We start from the raw sequence: 22,246 nt of genomic DNA, 5'->3' as shown, positions 1-22,246 counted from the left end.
TATTTATTTGAATTGTGTTTCATTCTTTTTTGTTAGTGTTTTTGTCATCTTATGATATTGTTTTGGGTCCTGCACTATCTTTTTCTTTTTGCTAATGTGGGCACACTCTCTAAAGGTGATCACCTTCACAAGTGTGAGTAGTACTTTAGAGTCTGGTTACTCACAATGCATTTGACATATATTTTTCCTCAATCACACATCACACACCCATTTTTCTTTTTGGACAATATTATTCCTTGTTGATATTCTGTTTTGTGCCTTTTCACTGGTTCACTTTCTATTTGTTGTGTGAGAGAATGAATATTGCTTTTCTTCGTGGTCCCAAATTTCTTGTGCAAAAAGAAAAACACAAAAGTTTTACTTTAACTTTTTTGTCCCCCAACCCTAGTCACCTTATTCTCTATATATTCATATTTTTCTAGTGTCTTCCTTAAGAAACTTATTTGCCTCTGATTCATCATTGAATATCCTCTGAGATTTTTGTATTGGTCTAAGGTTTCTCATATGCTTTGGTAGGTTTAAAATTACCTTCTCTTACATTGTCTTTCTTGTGACGATTCTAGAACATGGTTCCACGTTGATGCTTGGATGTGTGTAGGCTATTGTTCTGAACTTGATTCTTTGCTGTTGAAACTTGAGAGGAGCTCAAGGTCAGCCTAGTGGTCTCATGTGTGAAGCTTGCTATGATGGCTTGAAGTTCAACCAAAGAAGATATAGTTGCTATGTAGAAAACAAGGAGTGTTTTTGCAACGTTGCTTTGTATTTGAACTCATAAGTTTACATAGTGGATTTGCTTCTTCTAGACTTGGTCCCTTGGATGTAGGCATATTGCTGAACCATGTAAAAATGAGTATGTTCTTTTCTTGCTTTGATGGATGTTTCATATATGCCTTGAACAACTCTTATGCACAATATGAACAAGCAACCCATTCCGCATAAGTTTTAATCATTTGGTAACCCTTTTAAAACTTTGAATTGGTATCAAAGCTTATTCTACATAGTTATTTCAATTGATTCTTGCTTGTTATTTGTGCTTAAATCTTGATTTGGTGTTTGTTGCATTTTTGCTTTTATTTCACTTTTTTTTTTTTTTTTTTTTTTTTTTTTTTTGCTACAAACATTGTGTGACCACCTCGTGTTGAACATTTTGGTTGTGACCACCTCTGTTCTTAGTGTGACCACATTGACTGTTTTCTTTACCATGAGTTTGTTTAGGGAAAGAGGATCTACTCATAGACCACCCTTGTTGGAGAGAACCAACTATCCTTTTTGGAGACCTAAGATGCGTGCTTTCTTAAAATCAATTGATGAAAGGGAGTGGAATGCTTGTGTTGTTGGTTAGAAAGAACCACAAGTTGTTGGTGAAAGTAGTAGTAATAAAGGAAAACCCATAAATCAATGGACCAAGGCTAAGTTAGAGGAGTTTAACTTTAACTCAGAAGCTTTGCATGCCTTATTTAATGTTGTGAGTTTTAGTCAAATGAAAAGTATTGCTAACTATGAGATAGCAAAGGATGCATGGGATAGACTCTAAGTTAAAAATGAAGGAATATACCTTGTTAAAAAAACCCGACTTAGGAGATTAATTGCTAACTGTTAACGATGTTACCATGCAAAGCAAGCCACAACATTAAGCAAACTCATGCAGGTTTTTAAGTCTTTTTACAATAAATTAGTTAGAGCAAGTTGGCTTTTGGGGCCAGTTTTTAGTTCAACATTTTACGTGTTCTCTAACAAAATGCAAGTGGCAGAGCAAGTTGCAGATCTAATGGTGGAGGATGACAGTTAAAGAATAAGTTCAACGGAGACGATTATGTGAAAGAGCAAGTGGTTGTGTATAAATTGTAATCATTGTCAAGGTTCATGTATGAAAAATTTTCTAATAGAAAGAAATATAAACACGTATTCTTCGTACTCTGTTTTTCAGCATTTACTTTTTTCCTTACTGTTGCTCTTTTCTTTACACTGACTATGAAAATCTTGTTATGTGTGATGATGAATCTATTTCTGATTTTCATAACCGTTTGTGTGATGTTACAAATGAGTGTTTTACTTTGGGTAAAATCTGTTATGACACTGAATTTGTCAAGACAGTGTTGTGCTCCTTACTAGAGAGATTCATGTCCAAGGCAACCTTTATAGAAGAATGCCATTACCTCAATGTGATGTAGTTGGATGAACTGATTAGATCTCTTCAAACATATGAGCAGAATTTGATAAGGTAGGTAAGCAAAAACTAGGTAATGACCTTGTAGTTAAACATATGGTTGATTCTATTGGTCTTGACAATATTGATTTGGATGAGGAACAAGTTGATTTGCTAACAACGAATTATGAGAAATTTTTGAAAAAACACATGCAGCAAGAAAAGGAAAAAAACATTTTGATCAGTTTCTTCATAGTGCTTTTTCTAAAAAAAATAAAAAATAAAAAATAAAAAAAATATTCAAAAGAAAATGAAAAGAAAAGTAACGACATCAAATGCTATGAGTGTGAAGGGTATGACCACATTCAGTCAGAGTGTGTGAACATTGTAAAGAGAAAGGGTAAAGCAATGGCTGATATCTTGAGTTTTAGTGATGATGGAGAATAGAGAGTGAGGAAGATGAGTCAATTGAAAATGAAAACCTTTTAGCCTTTATGGTTAATTAGGAGGGTAGTGAGAGTGTGTCTTTTGATAATTCTTGTGATGTGTATGAAGAGCAACAAAAGGCTTATGATCAAATGTATGATCAATGGTTGGAAATGGTTAAGAAAGTGAGTGCTTGGCCAAGGAAAAATGTTTGGAGATAAATCTAGTCTAGGATTCACTCCAGGTGCTAGCACCTCCAAACCTTGTGTGACCACCTTCACCAAAGCAAGCACCTCGAAACCTGTTGTGACCACCATAGTCAACTCAGATTTAGCTCCCAAAGATTTTATTGCTCCTCATGATCAGACCTTGAAGGTAAAAAGATTCGCTGTAGTTTGTCATTTTTGTCAAAAGAAAGGCTACATCAAAACTAATTGTTTTAAACTCATGACATATTTGAAAAGATGCAATAGAAATCATGATTTTAATTCTATAAGGTCACCACTTCAGTCTCTCGTGTCACCACTCCAAAACAGTTTTTTCCAAAAATAGAAAAGTGTGGAGACCCAAGCTTAGTGCTAAAGGTCTTGTTGCCCATACCTCCTTGCCTGCCTCTCAAATTGATGGTGGTTGTTCTAGACACATGACATGAAACAAATCTTTAGTGGTCGAGTTTGAATGCTTGGAAAATGGTCATGTTACCTATAGAGATGGTCATCTTCATGACTTAGTTGAGAATAACATCATTTCACTTGCACATGTTAACACTAACTCTCAACTTGTTGACTTGAATACAAAGGCTTTAGACTTGCAAATGTTTGTGAATTTAAGGCAATCCATTGGATTGATTCAATTTGAGTAGTGTCTTTGTCTTTTCTAATAAATGCCATGAGAAAAAATTTCCAATTTTTTATTGTTGCAAGTATTTTTTTTATTAATGTTGGTGTATGAGAATTATTCTTGTCTTGTGGTAGTATGTTGTTGTGATGTGTCCACCTAGTGCTTTCATATTTAAAAGCATTTATGACTTTTCTCTCTATGAGTTTTTATTGCTTGACTTTGTCACCATGCGAAAGAGCTACATTTCTTGTAGTGTGAAAGTCATAATTGAGTAATCTTCTAGGATGTAGAGACCCCTATGCTCTTGGAAGATCTACCATTTAGAGGGCTACCTCCATACAAGTGTGAAAGCTACATTTGGTTGCTTTTGAGAGAATTTTTGCCCATTACAAAGAAAAAGAAGTTAAAAAAAAAAAAAAAGAATTTCAATTGTTTGAAAAGAAAAAGGGCATGAGGGAATGGGGAGTTGAATGAAATGAAATTGAACAATGAGTCATGCTTCCCTTTGAGGACACTTCACATACTTATGACAAGGAATCCTTGCATTCTTGCTCTTGTATGATTGAAGGAATAATTGCTCTTGTTTGTGAAAGTGGTTATGTTGAGAACATTCATTTGTATCCCCAACAAGTTGGTGCTTTTTTATGTCACATTAATCTTTATTACTTGCCTCCATAAAATGTTGTTTAATGAAATTGATCTCATGGTATCTTTTTTTTTCCTTTTTGTTCAATAAATTTGAATAAGTGTCTCTTGTCTACTGGCTTTGTACATATGTCACCACCTTAAGAGCCTATGTTATCACATGCTTCCTTTTTTTGTTCTCATCTCTTTTAACTGTGCTCACTTGAAGTTTGATGTTACCATTTTATGTCTATTTGACTCTCTATGTTCGCTTGTTTTGACAGTCACCACATAATGCTTAAATTGGTTCATTTTTGTTCATATATATGTTTCTTGTGTGCTCACTTTAACTCTTGTATCGTCACATGACTGCTGATTCTTTGTGATTGTTTTTATCAATATGTTCCATGTGCTCACACCACATGTGATGTGTTCACCTTGTTTGTGTCAAAAAACTTCCCTCCAGGAGATCCAGCAAACTCACAGGATGATCATCTATGAACAAAGAGGGGGAGTAGGCATTAATCTTTTTCATTGAGCCGCTTCATTCTCACATGTGAAAGTGATCACAACTGCCTTGATTGTGATCACATTGAAGGATATTTTTATTTTTGCAGAACTCTTTTTATTTTTGCTAAACTTCTATTTGTAGTTAAGTTTGAGTTGTTGAATTGATTTATCTTTTTTTGTTCTACTGTTTTTCTATTAACTAAAGTAGTTGTGTTTTTGTGCAGTAAATTTTGTTTATGCTTATCTTCTAACTACATTTTCTTTGTGTTGTTATTCTCTTTTGAATTCTTGCTAATTCTTCTCTTGATATGCAGATAACATTCTTTTTAGTCCATGCATGACTTGAACTGTCCCCTTGTGGAAATTGATTGGTAAATTCGTTATGTATGTTGGATTAGTTACCCAGGGGGAATATACTAATTGAGGGGGAGGTTTTTATTTTAATTTTTGATCTTGCAAAACTGTTTTTAATTGAACCATACTGATTATGTTTCACTTGTTGTCTTTGTTTCATACTTATCTCTATGCCTTGATGATTATGTCCTTATGAGATATGTTTTTCTATGTTGTTTTAAGTTCTGTCTCTTGTTGATTGATCATTGATTTTTTGAGACAGGTTTGTGAATGAAAAGATTGTGCTTTGTTCATAGGATTGACAAAGGGTGAGATTGTTTTTATCATCTTATGATCTTGTTTTGAGTCTTGTACTATCTTTTCCTTTCTACCAATGTGGGCACACTCTCTAGAGTTGATCACCTTCACAAATCTGAGCAATACTTTAGAGTTTGTGTGCTCACAATGTATCTGGTAGATATTTTTCCTCAATCACACATCACGCACCCGTTTTACTTTTTGGACAATATTATTCCTTGTTGATATTTTGTTTGGTGCCTTTCCATTTGTCCACTTTCTATTCGTTAAACGAGAGAAGGAATATTGTTTTTGTTTATGATCCCAAATTTCTTGTGCAAAAAGAAATAACAAAAGTTTTACTTTAGCTTTTTTGTCCCCCAACCCTAGTCATCTTATTCTCTACATATTCATATTTTTCTGGTGTCTTCCTTAAGAAACTTTTTTGCCTATGATTCATCACTAAATATCCTCTGAGGTTTTTGAATTGGTCTAAGATTTCTCATATGCTTTAGTAGGCTTAAAATTATCTTCTCTTACGTTGTTTATTGTGACAATTTTGGAACAAATTCCATGTTGATGCTTGGACGTGTGCAAGCTGCTGTTTAGAAGTTGATTCTTCGCTGTTGAAATTTGAGAGGAGCTCAAGTGCGACTTGATGGTCTTGTGTGTGAAGCTTGCCATGGTGGCTTGAAATTCAACCAAATAAGATAAGAGTTGTTGTGTAGAGAGCAGGGTGTGTCATGATGAAAAATTAGAATAAAAGTATAATAAAATTGTTTGATAAAAGAAACTATATTATTTCATGATTGATTTTTAGAGAATTGCCCCCTTCTCTTGTCCTTTGCTAGCATCGTACCTCCGCCTACAAGGATCGGCTACATAAGGTTGAAATCATGGTTATGCCATTGGGTCCAACCCTTGAAATAAAATCCAAGCCTCTTACACTAATCAACAAAATTACAAATTTGTTTACTTAATGCCAAAAATTTAGCTCCTTTTAATCAAGAAATATATCTATGAAAATTATATATATATATATATATTCTCTAGTAAGATTCATGTTTCACCCCAATGATGATGAATCTAATAGTGTTTCAACATGGTCCTCACAAAATCTAAGCAAGAACGTCGTGTCGTCGTGTATATATATTGAAATTTATGATATCAAATTTCTTGCTTATAAACTACATGTGCTCTGTTGTTGAAGTTAAAGGGATTGAAGATTAGCTCAGCTTCCGTGTAGCCAAGGTATAACTGCTATAAATTTCAGTGCAATTCAGTTCAATTTTCATTTTCTTTCATTATTTCACTATTAAACGTTATTAATTTTTTTTTTTTTTTGGGGGGGGGGGGGGGGGGGGGGGGGGCCCGGGGGGGGGGGGGGGGGTAATCCCGGTAATTTCATTGAAAAAATAAAAAGAATTCAAAAGAAAGAGGAAAACTTCACCTCAGAATCGTCTTGGATTTAATAAACATATATCTGTAATTTTAACTGTAAACATCTTTATTAATATAATGAACCACACACGGTACATTAAAACCACTCAACAGACAAATGATAACAGACTTGGGAAACAAAGATAACACCAATGAACTAGTCCCAAATAAAACCAACAACACAATACTGTAAACAAAGCTTTAGTAAAACAGAAAAGGAAAATTAGCACGAACATGACTGTCACTTATTTTTTATGTTTCAGCCCCCTCATTAATTAAAGTTTACTCCTTGGCTGCCCCAACCGTGATTTCCTGGCTATGGCCCTATTGCCAAGTGAGGACTTTACGGATTTATTTGTAACTCCTTGGAGATACTCCTTCATATTATGCGACTGAGGTATTATGTCATAAAGTTGAAGCCCGTCCGTTAAATTCAATAAGGCTGACTTGTGACTCTTAATTCTTAACTTCATTCCCACTTTTTTGTATTCGAAAGGAGGAAGATCAGTAACAATGTCTAATCTGTTTTCAATGCGCAAGACATGAAGATTGCTGAGTCCATTGAATATATTCCTGAATCCTTCGTTTCCAACCTTCGGGCTTGCAAACACAAAGGCTGTGACCGTGCATCTTTTGTTCGATCTTGTGCGCTTATTAAATTTATTGGCAACTATGTCAGTTGCGTTTAACGTTGCAAGCGATGCACCCAGACTATGACCTGCTACTGTTATACTGATTTCCTCGTTTCTGTACTCAAACTTATTCACCAGTATCTTAACTGCATTCAGCACCTGCATAAATATAGCCATAATAGAAACATATATCAAGAAAATAGAAAATATAGAAAACAGTAATCATTTATTTTTTTTTATTTGGTTGTGTTTTTACCTGGTCTCTGGCACTCAATTTATTGGATGAGGGTTCGGTATTTGGCGACGTGTAGATTGAGAGAAATCCTCTGTGCACTTGTGGATCATGGGTGTTCCCAAATATGTTTGAAGCTGATGTTTGATCGAATTGAGCATTTTTGAACCACTCGGACAGAGAAAGAGTTCCTCTCCAACAAATCAAAATGTCTCTCCTTCCTAAAACTTTTTTTCCTTCATCTGTGGCCACAGCCACATAACCAAACCAAGCAGATTGGTCCTTAACAATACCATCGAACAAGGAAGCAACATCTGACATTGCATAAAAATAGTCGGTCACCGTGTATAATTTGCCAAATTTGTCTGTTTCCATGAAAACTTTAGAAAATAAATCTTCCTTTTGATAAGCAGGACGTGTTTCATCCTCAGGGTTAACCGAGTCATAAACAGCTTGAACTCTTTCACCATAGAGTTTTATATAGCTTGAGAGATCACTGTTGAGAGGTTTCAAGAGACCCTCCCAATTTTTCTCACCACTAAGCTTCTTCCAGCTAGCCATCAATCTTATTTTCGTTTTGCTTTTTCTTGCTCAAATATTTGTGAGGATACACTCGGTACTGCATGCTATTTATAGAAAAACGCAGCACGCAAATTTGTTTTTCTTTATTTTATTTGTTTTAGGGCAATTGTGTTTGGTTAATGAATTGTCTACTAATTCAGTTTAATAAGTGTGGATGCAGTGATTTGCACTAACGAGGAGTACATTGATTCCGTGATGAAACCACCATAAAAGATTTGTACAAAATCTACAATGCAATGTTAAATCAATGAATGAATCAAAAACACAACCAACAGGAGATTTTTGAAGTGCGGCCAATCCCTAAAGCACAGATTCACGTCATGTGTCATTTTATTTAGGATTAATTTTATTTACAAGTGTGTCATTATAACAATATATAAGCTTACTTTTCATTCAAATTAAGGGATCTTTTTTTATGCAAACCACACTTGTACATGAAAAATAAAAGCAAACACATAAAGAAATACAAAAATAGTGGAGGTAGGATTTGTGCCTAATATCCTAATCACTTTAAAAATCTCTTGTTGCTTATGTTTTTTATTCATTCACTGATCTAGCATCACATCACAGATTTCATACAAATCTTTTACACTGGTTTCATCACTAAATCTACATACTCTTCTATAGAAATCTTTGCATCAACAATAAGATTAATAAATGACATAGTTTCACAAACTGAAATTAATTACTACATAATAAAAATCAATAACGAAAATTTCAAGGAAAAAAAAAGTCATTAAACTTGGAATAGGGCCGGCTGATGAAGGTGTGGGAAAGGATATTCTAACTCTTGCCCACCGTAATTGGATGAATTACTTAAATATACTTATTTTATTTTACTTGTAGTTGAATATTACTGGACACTTATAAGTAACAAAACTTGTACATCAAGAATCGGTAAAAGCAAACCTTACGCGTGTACAATCAATGATATAAAATTTGGAAGAATAGACTCGTAAAAATGAAATGTAATAGACTTATAACGAACAGTCAAGCATATATAAAACACGAGTAAAAAAACAAAACCTGTAATGAAGAATCTAAGGCTTAGTATAAACAATTCAATTACATATGACTTGTAACAGTAAATCTAATAGACTTGTAATATAAAACAATTGAACATTTGGTAACAAGAACTATATTAGACAAAGTCATTAACATTTGACTTTTAATTTATATATAGAAAATTAAACATAATTTAGAGGAGATATATATGGACAAACTATCAAAGTAAACAAATGGACTAAAATTTATTCTTCCTTTATTCATTCAAACGTGGAAACTTCCCTCTAAGGAAATTTTTTTTTTTTTTCCGGTTATAAGAATAGTATTTGTTAGCTTTAATTTAAATTTCACTAAATATATATATATATATATATTAAGCACGATTCTACTGCACAATTTGGACCCCGGACGAAGTATGTCAAGGCAATTCAATCCTAGACCTTCCATTTCTCTAACATCAAATAAATTTTTGACATTGTCTATCCATCAAATTTCAATAATTTTAATGTTAGATATTGTTAGAAACTGATTAAAGAGAGACACAAAGAGAGGCAATATCTTGTCAGGAGTATGCCTAAAGAAGAGAGAAGAAATTGATTCAATTGAATCCTTTTGTATTTCGTATTGTATCTTTCAGTATTGTATTGTGTCCAATTTATACAAGTCTGCAAGTGTAAGAAATAGTAATACAATCAATGTAATTACATGAAATCAGGAATAATAATAAACTGTAATCACCTGAATATCAAGCCATGAATAATGGCAACCTACAATCAATCCTAGATCATAGCACTCTGCAATTATCACATTCCATCACTCCTCCTCAAGCTTGTGGTTTGAAAATGTTATAAACTTCAAGCTTGTGAAGAAGATAAGAGTGTTATCTACTGCACAATGGTTTTGTGAAGACATCTGCCGGTTGTTTTGAAGTGCAGATATGTAGAGTCTTAATTACACCTTCTTGAATTTTTCCTTTGATGAAATGACAATAGATCTTGATGTGCTTTGTTCTCTCATGGAACACTGGATTTTTTGCAATATCATTTGCAACTTTGTTATCGTAGTATAAGTGAACAAGTGCTTTGATATGTACCTCCATATCTCCTAGTAACATAAGGATCCAAGTGATCTCACATGTTGTTTTGGCCATTGCTTTGTATTCAACCTCTACTGATGAAAGAGATACCATCAATTGTTTCTTTGTCTTCCAGGAGATTAGTGCACCTCCAAGTTTTATATAGAACTTGGTGAGAGATTTTCTTGTCATGGGACATGTTGCCCAATCCGAGTCATAGTATACTCTGATATTTAAGTTTCCATCCTGAGGCAAAAGAAGTCCTAAGCCAAAACATCCTTTCAAGTACTTGAGTAAATTCATTACTGCATCCATGTGTGATTATTTTGGCCTATACATGAATTGACTAAGAATATGGACCGCATAGCTGATATCAAAACGTGTCATGGTAAGGTAAATTAGTCACCCAACAAGTCTCTGATAGTGTGAGGGATCTTGTAGTGGTGGATCTATTTCTAAGGATGACATCCCTTTAACTTACTATTGAGTAGTACGCTTGATATTATGCTTGACTAGAATAACACTTAGTTTGCACGCTACTAACCCAATGTCTGATATAAGTTCGAGAACATACTTTCGTTGGCTTAGGGAAATGCCTGCTGGAGATTTGGCAATTTCAATTCCTAGAAAGTACTTTGGCTCTCCAAGATATTTTATTTGAAATGCCTATTGAGATGTACTTTCAAACTTTTAATGCCTTCTTCATCATTTCCTATGATTAAAATATTGGAATAAATGATGAGTGCAATGGAAGATTCACCTTTGCATCAAGAGAAAAGGGTATGTCATATTATAGTGAGGTCACTATTTGTGGAGATGTGGGAGTAAAGTGTTGCTATGGTGCAGTTTTTGGTGATGGTAGATTGGTGGCAATGGCAAAGAGTAATGTAAACTTAGGACCTATTGGAATTTCATCTACAAGAAACATGGGTGACTTTGTGGGCGAGCTTGGAGCATTATCATTTGTAATAAATGGAAATCTATCTTCATGAAAGATAACATCTCTAGATATAAGAAATTTGTTTGTTGTGGGATCATAGAGACGATATCCCTTTTGTAACATTAGATATCCCATGAACATGCACTGAGTGGCCCGTGGTTCTAATTTTTCATAAGCCCCAACAATTGCAGAATAACAGAGATAGCCAAATACCTAGAGATGACTATTCTTGGTGTTTTGCCAAACAATACTTCATATGGACTTTTTCCACCAAGGACATGAGTGGGCATGCGATTAATCAGGTATGTGGTAGTGATCACATATTCTTTCCAAATTTTAATAGGAATGTTGCCTAGGTGTTTTAGGGCTTTGGCCACTTCTAATAGATGTCTGTGTTTTCTTTCTACTACCCTATTCTATTGAGGAGTATAGGTACATGAGCATTCGTATAGAATGCCAAAGGACAAGCACTAATGACTAAAAAATTCCTGACCATTATCAGTTCGGACTCGTTGAACTGATGACTTGAATTGGCTGGTTACCATGGATATAAAATTACTAATGTGAGTGAGAGTTTGTGTTTTTTACTACACTAGAGATGCTTATGTGACTCGGGAGTAGTCATCAACAATAGTGAGGAAAAACCTGGACCCATCAAGATTTTGATTGTGAGATGGACCACATATATCAATATGGATGAGGGCTAATGGCTGTGTAGTAGTAGATGTGCTATGGGGAAAGGTGATACGAGATTGTTTTGCTAGAGGACATATTGGGCATTTTGGTTGTGGAATTGAGGCACTGTGACCTAGTCTTTGATGGAGAATAAAGGAATTTTAATTGATATTTGTATCACATTGAACAATTTTATTATTTGTGATACAATAGAGAAATTCACTAGAAAAACCATAAGGGATCTAGTAATATAGGCCACTAGTTACTCTACCTAAGCCTATTAGTGTCCCAGTCGAAAGGTCCTAAAATTCACATGTATTAGGAACTTTAGAATACAGTGATTATCAGTGCAAATTTTGGACACAGAAATGAGGCTGAATTAATAATCCAGAACAAATAGGGCATTCTTAAGGGATTGGTGTTTATTAAGTTGAACAGTTCCTATATGTGTGGTTGGTGCTATATTCCTATTCGGCATGCGAAAAGAAATGGACAATATGTTTGATTTGTGGTTGAAAAAATCTGGGTTACAAATCACTACCCCTGAATCAATAATCCAAATATCATCTTTAATTGAATTTAAACAATAAGATGTACCTGCGTAGGAAGCCAAGGGCGTTTGTCAAATTTGATTCATCATTTGAATTAGTTGAGTGTATTGTGAAAGAACAACATGCATGAAGAGTGGTGGAAATGAAGATTGAAAGCATGAAAGATTCGATTCAAAAAAACGGTTTTCAAAACAATGCTCGGAAAAGGGATTATACCTACTCCTTTGCTTTGGATTGATGAAGATAAGACTCAAAATGATGAGACCTCCACACTTTAACACCACCTTGAGAGATTTAGAGAGTGGTCGTGGCTTTGAGAGAGAGTTATTAGTTTACTTTGAGTGAACAAAGTGAATAATGAACTAAAATGCAACTTTTTGCATTTATATATACTTGGGCAATTTTGTAATTATTTGTTTTTCACTTCCAAGCCCTAATAAAATCTTATTTTAAAAGGGAGACCAAGTATTTATTATTTTACCCTTTGAATAATCAATATTATTCAAGTGCCCATTTAAACTAAACTAGTTTACATTAACAACCCATAAATTTTCTCTTTTACCCTTTAACTATTAAAAGGTTATTTTCGTCCATCTCATTAATCTTAACGCTTCAAACAAGCGATTTTCGTGAATAAATTCATAAATTCTTTAATTGTCTCAATATACTTCAATTTAATCACACATGGGGTATTTTTATCACCAAAATAGAGTCACTTTCATGACTCTAACATACACCTCCAAGTTTTATATAGAACTTGGTGAGAGATTTTCTTGTCATGGGACATGTTGCCCAATCCGAGTCATAGTATACTATGATATTTAAGCTTCCATCCTGAGGCAAAAGAAGTCCTAAGCCAGAACATCCTTTCAAGTACTTGAGTAAATTCATTGCTGCATCCATGTGTGACTATTTTGGCCTATACATGAATTGACTAAGAATATGGACCGCATAGCTGATATCAAAACGTGTCATGGTAAGGGAAATTAGTCACCCAACAAGTCTCTGATAGTGTGAGGGATCTTGTAGTGGTGGATCTATTTCTGAGGATGACATCCCTTTAACGTACTATTGAGTAGTAAGCTTGATAATATGCTTGACTAGAATAACACTTAGTTTACACGCTACTAACCCAATGTCTGATATAAGTTCGAGAACATACTTTCGTTGGCTTAGGGAAATGCCTGCTGGAGATCTGGCAATTTCAATTCCTAGAAAGTACTTTGGCTCTCCAAGATATTTTATTTGAAATGCCTATTGAGATGTACTTTCAAACTTTTAATTCCTTCTTCATCATTTCCTATGATTAAAATATTGGAATAAATGATTAGTGCAATGAAAGATTCACCTTCGCATCAAGAGAAAAGGGTATGTCATATTATAGTGAGGTCACTATTTGTGGAGATGTAGGAGTAAAGTGTTGCTATGGTGTAGTTTTTGGTGATGGTAGATTGGTGGCAGTGGCAAAGAGTAATGTAAACTTAGGACCTATTGGAATTTCATCTACAAGAAACATGGGTGACTTTGTGGGTGAGCTTGGAGCATTATCATTTGTAATAAATGGAAATCTATCTTCATGAAAGTTAACATCTCTGGATATAAGAAATTTGTTTGTTGTGGGATCATAGAGACAATATCCCTTTTGTAACATTAAATATCCCATGAACATGCACTGAGTGGCCCATGGTTCGAATTTTTCATAAGCCCTAACAATTGCATAATAACAGAGACAGCCAAATACCTAGAGATGACTATTCTTGGGTGTTTTGCCAAACAATACTTCATATGGACTTTTTCCACCAAGGACATGAGTGGGCATGCGATTAATCAAGTATGCGGTAGTGATCACATATTCTCTCCAAATTTTAATAGGAATGTTGCCTTGGTGTTTTAGGGCTTTGGCCACTTCTAATAGATGTATGTGTTTTCTTTCTACTACCCTATTCTATTGAGGAGTATAGGTGCATGAGCATTCGTATAGAATGCCAAGGGACAAGCACTGATGACTAAAAAATTCCTGACCATTATCAGTTCGGACTCGTTGAACTGATGACTTGAATTAGCTAGTTACCATGGATATAAAATTACTAATGTGAGTGAGAGTTTGTGTTTTTTACTGCACTAGAGATACTTATGTGCCTTGGGAGTAGTCATCAACAATAGTGAGGAAAAACCTAGACCCATCAAGATTTTGATTGTGAGATGGACCCCATATATCAATATGGATGAGGGCAAATGGCTGTGTAGTAGTAGATGTGCTATGGGAAAGGTGATACGAGATTGTTTTGCTAGAGGACATATTGGGCATTTTGGTTGTGGAATTGAGGCACTGTGACCTAGTCTTTGATGGAGAATAAAGGAATTTTTATTGATATTTGTATCACATTGAACAATTTTATTATTTGTGATACAATGGAGAAATTCACTAGAAAAACCATAAGGGATCTAGTACTATAGGCCACTAGTTACTCTACATAAGCCTATTAGTGTCCCAGTCGAAAGGTCCTAAAATTCACATGTATTAAGAACTTTAGAATACAGTGATTATCAGTGCAAATTTTGGACACAGAAATGAGGCTGAATTAACAATCCAGATAAAATAGGGCATTCTTAAGGGATAGGTGTTTATTAAGTTGAGCAGTTCCTATATGTGTGGCTGGTGCTACATTCTTGTTCGGCATGCGAAAAGAAATGGACAATATGTTTGATTTGTGGTTGAAAAATTTTGGGTTACAAATCACTACCCCTGAATCAATAATCCAAATATCATCTTTAATTGAATTTAAACAATAATATGTACCTGCGTAGGAAGCCAAGGGCGTTTGTCAAATTTGATTCATCATTTGAATTAGTTGAGTGTATTGTGAAAGAACAACATGCATGAAGAGTGGTGGAAATGAAGATTGAAAGCATGAAAGGTTCGATTCAAAAAAACGGTTTTCAAAACAATGCTCGGAAAAAGGATTATACCTACTCCTTTGCTTTGGATTGATGAAGATAAGACTCAAAATTATGAGACCTCCACACTTTAACACCACCTTAAGAGATTTAGAGAGTGGTCGTGGCTTTGAGAGAGAGTTATTAGTTTACTTTGAGTGAACAAAGTGAATAATGAACTAAAATGCAACCTTTTGCATTTATATATACTTGGGCAATTTTGTAATTATTTGTTTTTCACTTCCAAACCCTAATAAAATCTTATTTTAAAAGGGAGACCAAGTATTTATTATNATTATCTGTGCCCTTAGTTCAGAATAATACTGGGGCTACGGACGTTTCTAGAATGGCCACCATATGTGCTCATAGGGTTCTCACTATCAAGATTTGAAACACTTGATACCCTCGTCACAGCTCTACCATTCTAAGGACATATATCAATACATATTGCAATAATAATGATTTACGCGATATAGAATAAAATGCCTTTTATTGATTAATGAACATTATTACAAAGAGTCAATTCTACAATAATTAATTGGCTCTAGGGCATCTACTCTAACAGATTGTACAAAACCAATGTTTATAAGAGCCTCTGTGAACTTTTCATTTCACTGTCAAGATGCTTGTTTTAGACCATAAAGAGACTTAGGCAGACGACATACTGTGTTCTCTCCCTGTTTGCGAAGTCCAGGCGGAAGATCCATATATATATGTCCTTATGTAAATCACCATGAAGAAAAGCATTATGAACATCCATTTGATGTAGGGACCAGTCACGAGCAGAGGCAATGGATAAAAATGACCTTATAGTAACATGTTTGGCAACGGGTGAGAATGTTTCTTGGTAATCAAAACCTTCTCGTTGTGTGAAACCTTTTGCCACCAGTCGAGCTTTATATTGTTCGATGGAACCATCTGCTTGATACTTGATTTTGAACACCCATTTGCAGCCAATGGGTTTCCTGTGAGTGGGGCGAGGTACTAGATCCCAAGTGTTATTATGAGCTAGGGCATTCAGTTCATCTGCCATTGCCTTCTGCCATTGAATATGTTGGACGAGTTCTGAATAGCTGGGCGGTTCACGATCGGCAATAATTTGGTTGATACAAACACTGTGTGTAGGAGAAAGACAATCATAATTGACATAATTGGAGGTTGGATATGGTGAACCTAATGAATTTAGTATGGTGGGGCAAACATAATCTGATGTCCAGATAGGTGGTCGGGTGGAACGAGTTGACCGTCTTTGAGGCTAAACTGGAGGTGGGACAAGATATTTTGTTTGCGTGGTTGAGGTATTTCAGTAGAGGGAGGGGAGACTGCTTGTGGAGATGTGGGAGTAGGTTGGTGATGTTGTGGTGTAGTTTCTAGTGATGGTAAATTGGTAGTAGGGATATGAAGTATTGCAAACTGAGGACCTGTTGGAGATTCATCTTCAAGAAACATGGGTGACTTGGTTGATGGAGTTGGAGTGGCATCATTTGTAACAAAGGGAAAACTGTCTTCATGAAAAATGACATCTTTGGAAAGAAAAAATTTATCTGTTATGGGGTCATAGAGATGATATCCTTTTTGTAACATTGGATATCCCATAAAAATGCACTAAGTAGCCTGTGGTCCGAATTTGTCATGAGGCCCAACGATTGTAGAATAACAGAGATAGCCAAAAACTTGGAGATGATTGATGTTGGGTGTTTTACCAAACAATACCTCATAAGGACTTTTCCCACCAAGGATACGAGTTGGCATCCGATTGATCAGGTATGTGACAGTGATCACACATTCTCCCCAAAATTTAATGGGAATGTTGGCTTGGTGTTTTAGGGCTCTGGCTACTTCTAAGAGGTGTCTGTGTTTTCTTTCTACTACCCCATTATGTTTAAGAGTGTATGTTCAAGAGCTTTCGTGTAGAATGCCTAGTGACAAAAATAATGAGGAACATTGATGACTAAAAAATTCCCGACCATTATCAGTTCGAACCCTTTGAACTGATGATTTGAATTGGGTGGTCACCATGGATATAAAATTCCTAATGTGAGTGAGGGTTTGTGATTTTGATTGCATTAGAAATACCCATATGCCCTTGGAGAAACCATCTACGATGGTGAGGAAAAACCTAAACCCATCATGATTTTGAGTGTGATATGGACCCCATAAATCAATATGGATGAGGGGAAATGGCTGTGTGATAGTAGAAGTGCTATGAGGAAAAGTGATGCAAGATTGTTTAGCTAAAGGACATATTGGGCATTTTGGTTGAGGAATGGATGCACTGTGACCTACTCTCTAATGGAGAATAAACGAATTTGTATCACATTGAAAATTTTTATTGTTTGTAATACAATGGAGAAATTTATTGGAAGAACTATCGGAAAGCCAGTGATATAGGCCATTAGTTTCTCTACCCAAGCCCATCAGTGTCCCAATCGAAGGGTCCTAAAATTCACATGTATTAGAGTGGAATTTTAGAATACAGTGATTATCAATGCAAATTTTTGAGACAGATATGAGGTTGAGTTGGAAATCTGAAACAAATAGAACATTCTTAAAGATGAGATGTTTACTGAGTTGAATTGTTCCTATATGTGTGGCAGGTGCTATATTCCTTTTTGGCATGCGAACGAAAATGGGTGATGTGTTGGATTTGTGGGTAAAATATTTTTGGTTACAAATTATATAATCACCAGCCCCTAAATTAATAATCCAAATATTATCTTTAATTGAATTTAAACAATGGGATGTGCCCGCGTTGGAAGTCGAGGACGTTTGTGGGAGTTGATTCATCATTTGAAGCAATTGATTATACTGTTCCATGCGAATCATGGGTGTAGAAATTGTATTTCCAGTAGGAATAGTGTTGACTTGGTGAACAATTGAATTACCAGATTTGTCAGTAGGACGCCTATGTAATTTCCAGCATTTATCTTAGGTGTGACTCCATTTTTTGCAATAGTCACAAAAAAATTTATTTTTCCCATCTTTGTGTGTCCCAGGCCCATTTGACCAGTTTGACCCGTTTTGCCCATTTTCCATATTGACCCAGTTGGACCATTGGACCAAGCTAGCCCATTTGGCCCATTTTGCTAATTTGAAGTATTAAGTGTATTGGACCCAATGGACCCCAACGATGATGTGGCAGCATGTGGGCTGTTGGATTGGATATGAAGAGAGATCAATTGAGAGTTGTTGGATTGCTACATTTGATTTGGACCTTTGGTTGGTTCATATAAAACAGGACCATTCTGGAGAGCACCGACATAGGCAATGACGTCGCCAGATTGAGAGCCATTCACGACAACACGTTGTTGGCTCTCTTCCTGTACAACAAGCTGAAAAACCCAACGAAGATTTGGTGGTGGAGCTGCGGCAAGGATCTGTGTCCGAAATGCCCGAAAATCTTCATTGAGACCTAAGAGGAAATGACCAAGTCGTTCTTGATCGCGAATCCTCTGAAATTGTGTGAGAGTTGCCGACAGTCCTTCAAGCTTTTCTTCGACAGCATCTAATTCATGCCATATTGAAGAGAGTTTGTTAAAATATAAAGTCACAGTTGCATTACCTTGATTGATTTCGGCGAGTTGTTGCCGGAAAGTGTAAGCTTTGGCCAAATTGAGTTTTCCATACATATCTCTAATGTTTTGCCACATTTCTGCAGCTATTTCAGTCGGCGACAGTTCGGCCACCACTTCGAAAGATAGACAATTGCTTAGCCAAGATCTCACGAGCACATTGCACCTCTTCCAGTGACAATGAAGAGGTGAATCTAAAGGTGGTGGTGGGATGGTGCCGTTAACAAAGCCTTCTTTGTCTTTAGTGACGAGGGCTTGTCGGAAACCTCTTGCCCACGTTGAGTAGTTTTTGGATCCGATTAAATGCTGCTTGATGAGTGTAATTTCCGATCCATTGGAGGCTGGGGAGAAGAGGACATCGCCTGGTTCAAGGAGGTGACCGGTGGGTTGAACCATTTGGCAGGTGAAAGGATATGGGTATTGACCCGTGGGTTGATGTGAATCCAGGTTGTGACCAGCATACCATAGGGAAATAGGTTTGGGCCTGTTGTGAGAGTTGGGCCGATTGTTGCGGTTGAGCCATTTGTGGGAGTTGGGCCATTTGTGGGATTTGTGGTGTTTGGGCTTGGGCCTTTAGTTGCGGTGTTTGAATTTGTTTCATTGTGTGCTGGTTCAACAATGCATGTGTTGGTTGTCATTGAAGTGTTTGATCTGATAACTTTCTGGAAATTGATTTTGGTGATTGACGAGTGGAATTCTGAGAGAAACTAATAGAGTTTGTGTTTGCCTTTGCAGGGACAGAAATAAAAGAAGTGTAGTGGCTCTGATACCATGTCAGAGTATGGCAAGAAGAGAGGCAAAAGAGCTCGAGGAATAAAGATGACAGAGTGCCTAGAAGATAAAAGAATAGAAGATGAAAGAATATTTCTTTTCTGTATATTTCAATATCGTAATGTGTTCAATTTATACAAGATTACAAATGTCAAATATGGAAATACAATCAAATACAATCAATGTAATTACATGAAATCTTTAACTATAATTCCATGAGTCAAGCCATGAATCAAGCCAGAATAGTTTCAGTCTTTAATTAAGTCTAGATCACAGCACTATGTAATAATCTCATTCTATCAAATACCAAAGCAAGATCAGAGAGTAAGGAGAAGTTTCATCCAAAGTGATGAGGATGTGAACAAGTACAACATGCTTATAGTTAAAATACCAACTAGAAGCTGCTGATAGGGGAACTTAATTGATAACCATCTCGCCATAACTTCTTGTCACCATTCACACATTTTTTTATTTCTTCATATTTTATGCTTATCTAACTATTTGCACGTCTTTTATCTCCTTTAGTAGTCGGTTTCATTATCCTTTGTATTGTACATAAATGAACAAGATATAGCTCATTGACTTCACAAATGTGACAAATCGCCATTCCAGTTCGCCACCACAATCCATTTAGTGTTGGTATTATCCAAAAAATCCCTTGTAAATTGCGATTCAGTTTTTCATGGGACGTAGAAAATTGGGCCTGATTTCTTGAAGCCTGCTTTATCGAAATGAATTGTAATTTATAAAAAAGTAAATACCCAAAAATCTATCGAAAAAAATATAAAAGAGCAAGTATGAAATTATTTGATGGAAATATTCATTTCAAAGATAAATTATATAATACCCAGATAGCACAATCATCTTCACTTTAGGTAATTAATGCATTTAATACAACAAATCATAATGCTAATGCTTATCATTACTGCCCTTACGATCTACTATCAAAAGGCTTAAGCAAACCGTAAGTGATTCCCATGGCAATCCATCCTCCAACCAGAACTCTCGTGGCAGATATTCTGACGGATGAGCCACCGAGGTGAGCTCCAAAACACCCAAAAAGAACCAATGCTATCGAGCTAAGTATTGCAATTACCACAATCCTGATGAGATATGAAGCAAAAAGTATTGCCGGCACCAAAGGCACAAATGAACCGCACAAAAATGCTAGAGCTGATGCAGTGGCCGCCTTTAACGGGTTAGGTAGCACTTCCTCTCCCTTTTCCTCCCACAATTGCACAGTATTTGTTACAGCATCTTTTGAAAACGATTTGACTGCTGGAGAAGTTATTTTTGTTGTATTTGTCTTAGTAGAGTTTTCTATAATCACTTTCATCATAGGAGATCGTCCAGGAGAGAAAATTTGGGGCAACCTGGAGGTCCTGGACTCAGTAATCATATCCGATGACATTTTTTGACAACAAATGTTTCTTGTGGGTGTCAGCACATTTGAGATGCCCAAATCTGTCTCACTTAGCTTAGTTTCCTTAATGGTAGTTGAACTGGCAGTGATATCCAGCTTGATCACATGGTCATCTTGTCCGGCAATATCGGTTTCTGAACTGCAGTGAGCAGCAGACGCCTTTTCGATATCTCTTTGGGTTGAAACGGAAACAAACTCCCCTACAGCCATGCTGCAGGCTCCTGCAATAGCTCCAGCTAGTCCAGAGAGGACCATGGAGCGCCGATCCTCCTTTGCTGCACCTACACCAAGCATCAGTGATGTTGTGGAAAGCAACCCATCATTAGCTCCTAAAATGGCAGCTCGTATCCACTGACCTTGTCGCACTCGTTCCTTTCTTTGATAGTTTTTATGATCAGCTATATGAGATTGAAGTGTTTGTGGGGAAGCCATGGAAAAAGGGTGGTTGGAGTGTGGCTTCTGAAGTTGAGACACGCTCATGGCACGTGGTGATATATTTATATATATATATATGGTTGAGGGTGAGCCGCTGGATTACATTCCATTCCAACAGAATGGGGGATCTTAGGATATAGAGATGCTTAGGTGGTACCGTGAAAAGTTACAAACAAGACAAACAGGAACAATGAGGAACGTTGAGGTCTAAGGAGCAGCAGACGACTCTACCCTCAGTTAACAATGACTATTCTAAACCATATTTCCAGCATTTATCTTAGGTGTGACTCCATTTTTTGCAATAGTCACAAAAAAATTTATTTTTCCCATCTTTGTGTGTCCCAGGCCCATTTGACCAGTTTGACCCGTTTTGCCCATTTTCCATATTGACCCAGTTGGACCATTGGACCAAGCTAGCCCATTTGGCCCATTTTGCTAATTTGAAGTATTAAGTGTATTGGACCCAATGGACCCCAACGATGATGTGGCAGCATGTGGGCTGTTGGATTGGATATGAAGAGAGATCAATTGAGAGTTGTTGGATTGCTACATTTGATTTGGACCTTTGGTTGGTTCATATAAAACAGGACCATTCTGGAGAGCACCGACATAGGCAATGACGTCGCCAGATTGAGAGCCATTCACGACAACACGTTGTTGGCTCTCTTCCTGTACAACAAGCTGAAAAACCCAACGAAGATTTGGTGGTGGAGCTGCGGCAAGGATCTGTGTCCGAAATGCCCGAAAATCTTCATTGAGACCTAAGAGGAAATGACCAAGTCGTTCTTGATCGCGAATCC

General features: G+C 36.2%; 2 protein-coding genes across 2 annotated transcripts; both read right to left on the bottom strand.

Annotated features, from left to right (window-relative positions):
* Nucleotides 1–6,891: 6,891 nt before the first annotated feature.
* On the bottom strand, nucleotides 6,892–8,054 carry LOC116115475 (phospholipase A1-IIgamma-like). The gene is made up of 2 exons (XM_031401626.1): nucleotides 7,505–8,054; nucleotides 6,892–7,407 (listed from the first exon to the last, which is right to left on the bottom strand). Exons 1-2 carry the CDS (start codon nucleotides 8,039–8,041, stop codon nucleotides 6,892–6,894), a joined length of 1,053 nt encoding a protein of 350 aa, XP_031257486.1. The 5' UTR covers nucleotides 8,042–8,054.
* Nucleotides 8,055–20,476: 12,422 nt separating this feature from the next.
* On the bottom strand, nucleotides 20,477–21,662 carry LOC116115482 (vacuolar iron transporter homolog 2-like). The gene has a single exon (XM_031401634.1). The coding sequence runs from the start codon at nucleotides 21,489–21,491 to the stop codon at nucleotides 20,520–20,522; it is 972 nt and encodes a 323-aa protein (XP_031257494.1). The 5' UTR covers nucleotides 21,492–21,662; the 3' UTR covers nucleotides 20,477–20,519.
* Between the last annotated feature and the right edge of the window lie 584 nt (nucleotides 21,663–22,246).

This window comes from Pistacia vera, unplaced genomic scaffold (assembly GCF_008641045.1).
Source record: "Pistacia vera cultivar Batoury unplaced genomic scaffold, PisVer_v2 Contig742, whole genome shotgun sequence".
NCBI lineage: Eukaryota > Viridiplantae > Streptophyta > Magnoliopsida > Sapindales > Anacardiaceae > Pistacia > Pistacia vera.
This window is presented reverse-complemented; position numbering and strand designations above follow the sequence as displayed.

Excerpts from the sequence above, each read along its gene's own strand:
- LOC116115482 (XM_031401634.1), bottom strand. The coding sequence starts at position 21,491 with ATGAGCGTGTCTCAACTTCAGAAGCCACACTCCAACCACCCTTTTTCC.
- LOC116115475 (XM_031401626.1), bottom strand. The coding sequence starts at position 8,041 with ATGGCTAGCTGGAAGAAGCTTAGTGGTGAGAAAAATTGGGAGGGTCTC. Across the intron at positions 7,408-7,504 it reads AATTGAGTGCCAGAGACCAG|GTGCTGAATGCAGTTAAGAT; the intron begins GTAAAAACACAA and ends ATATTTATGCAG.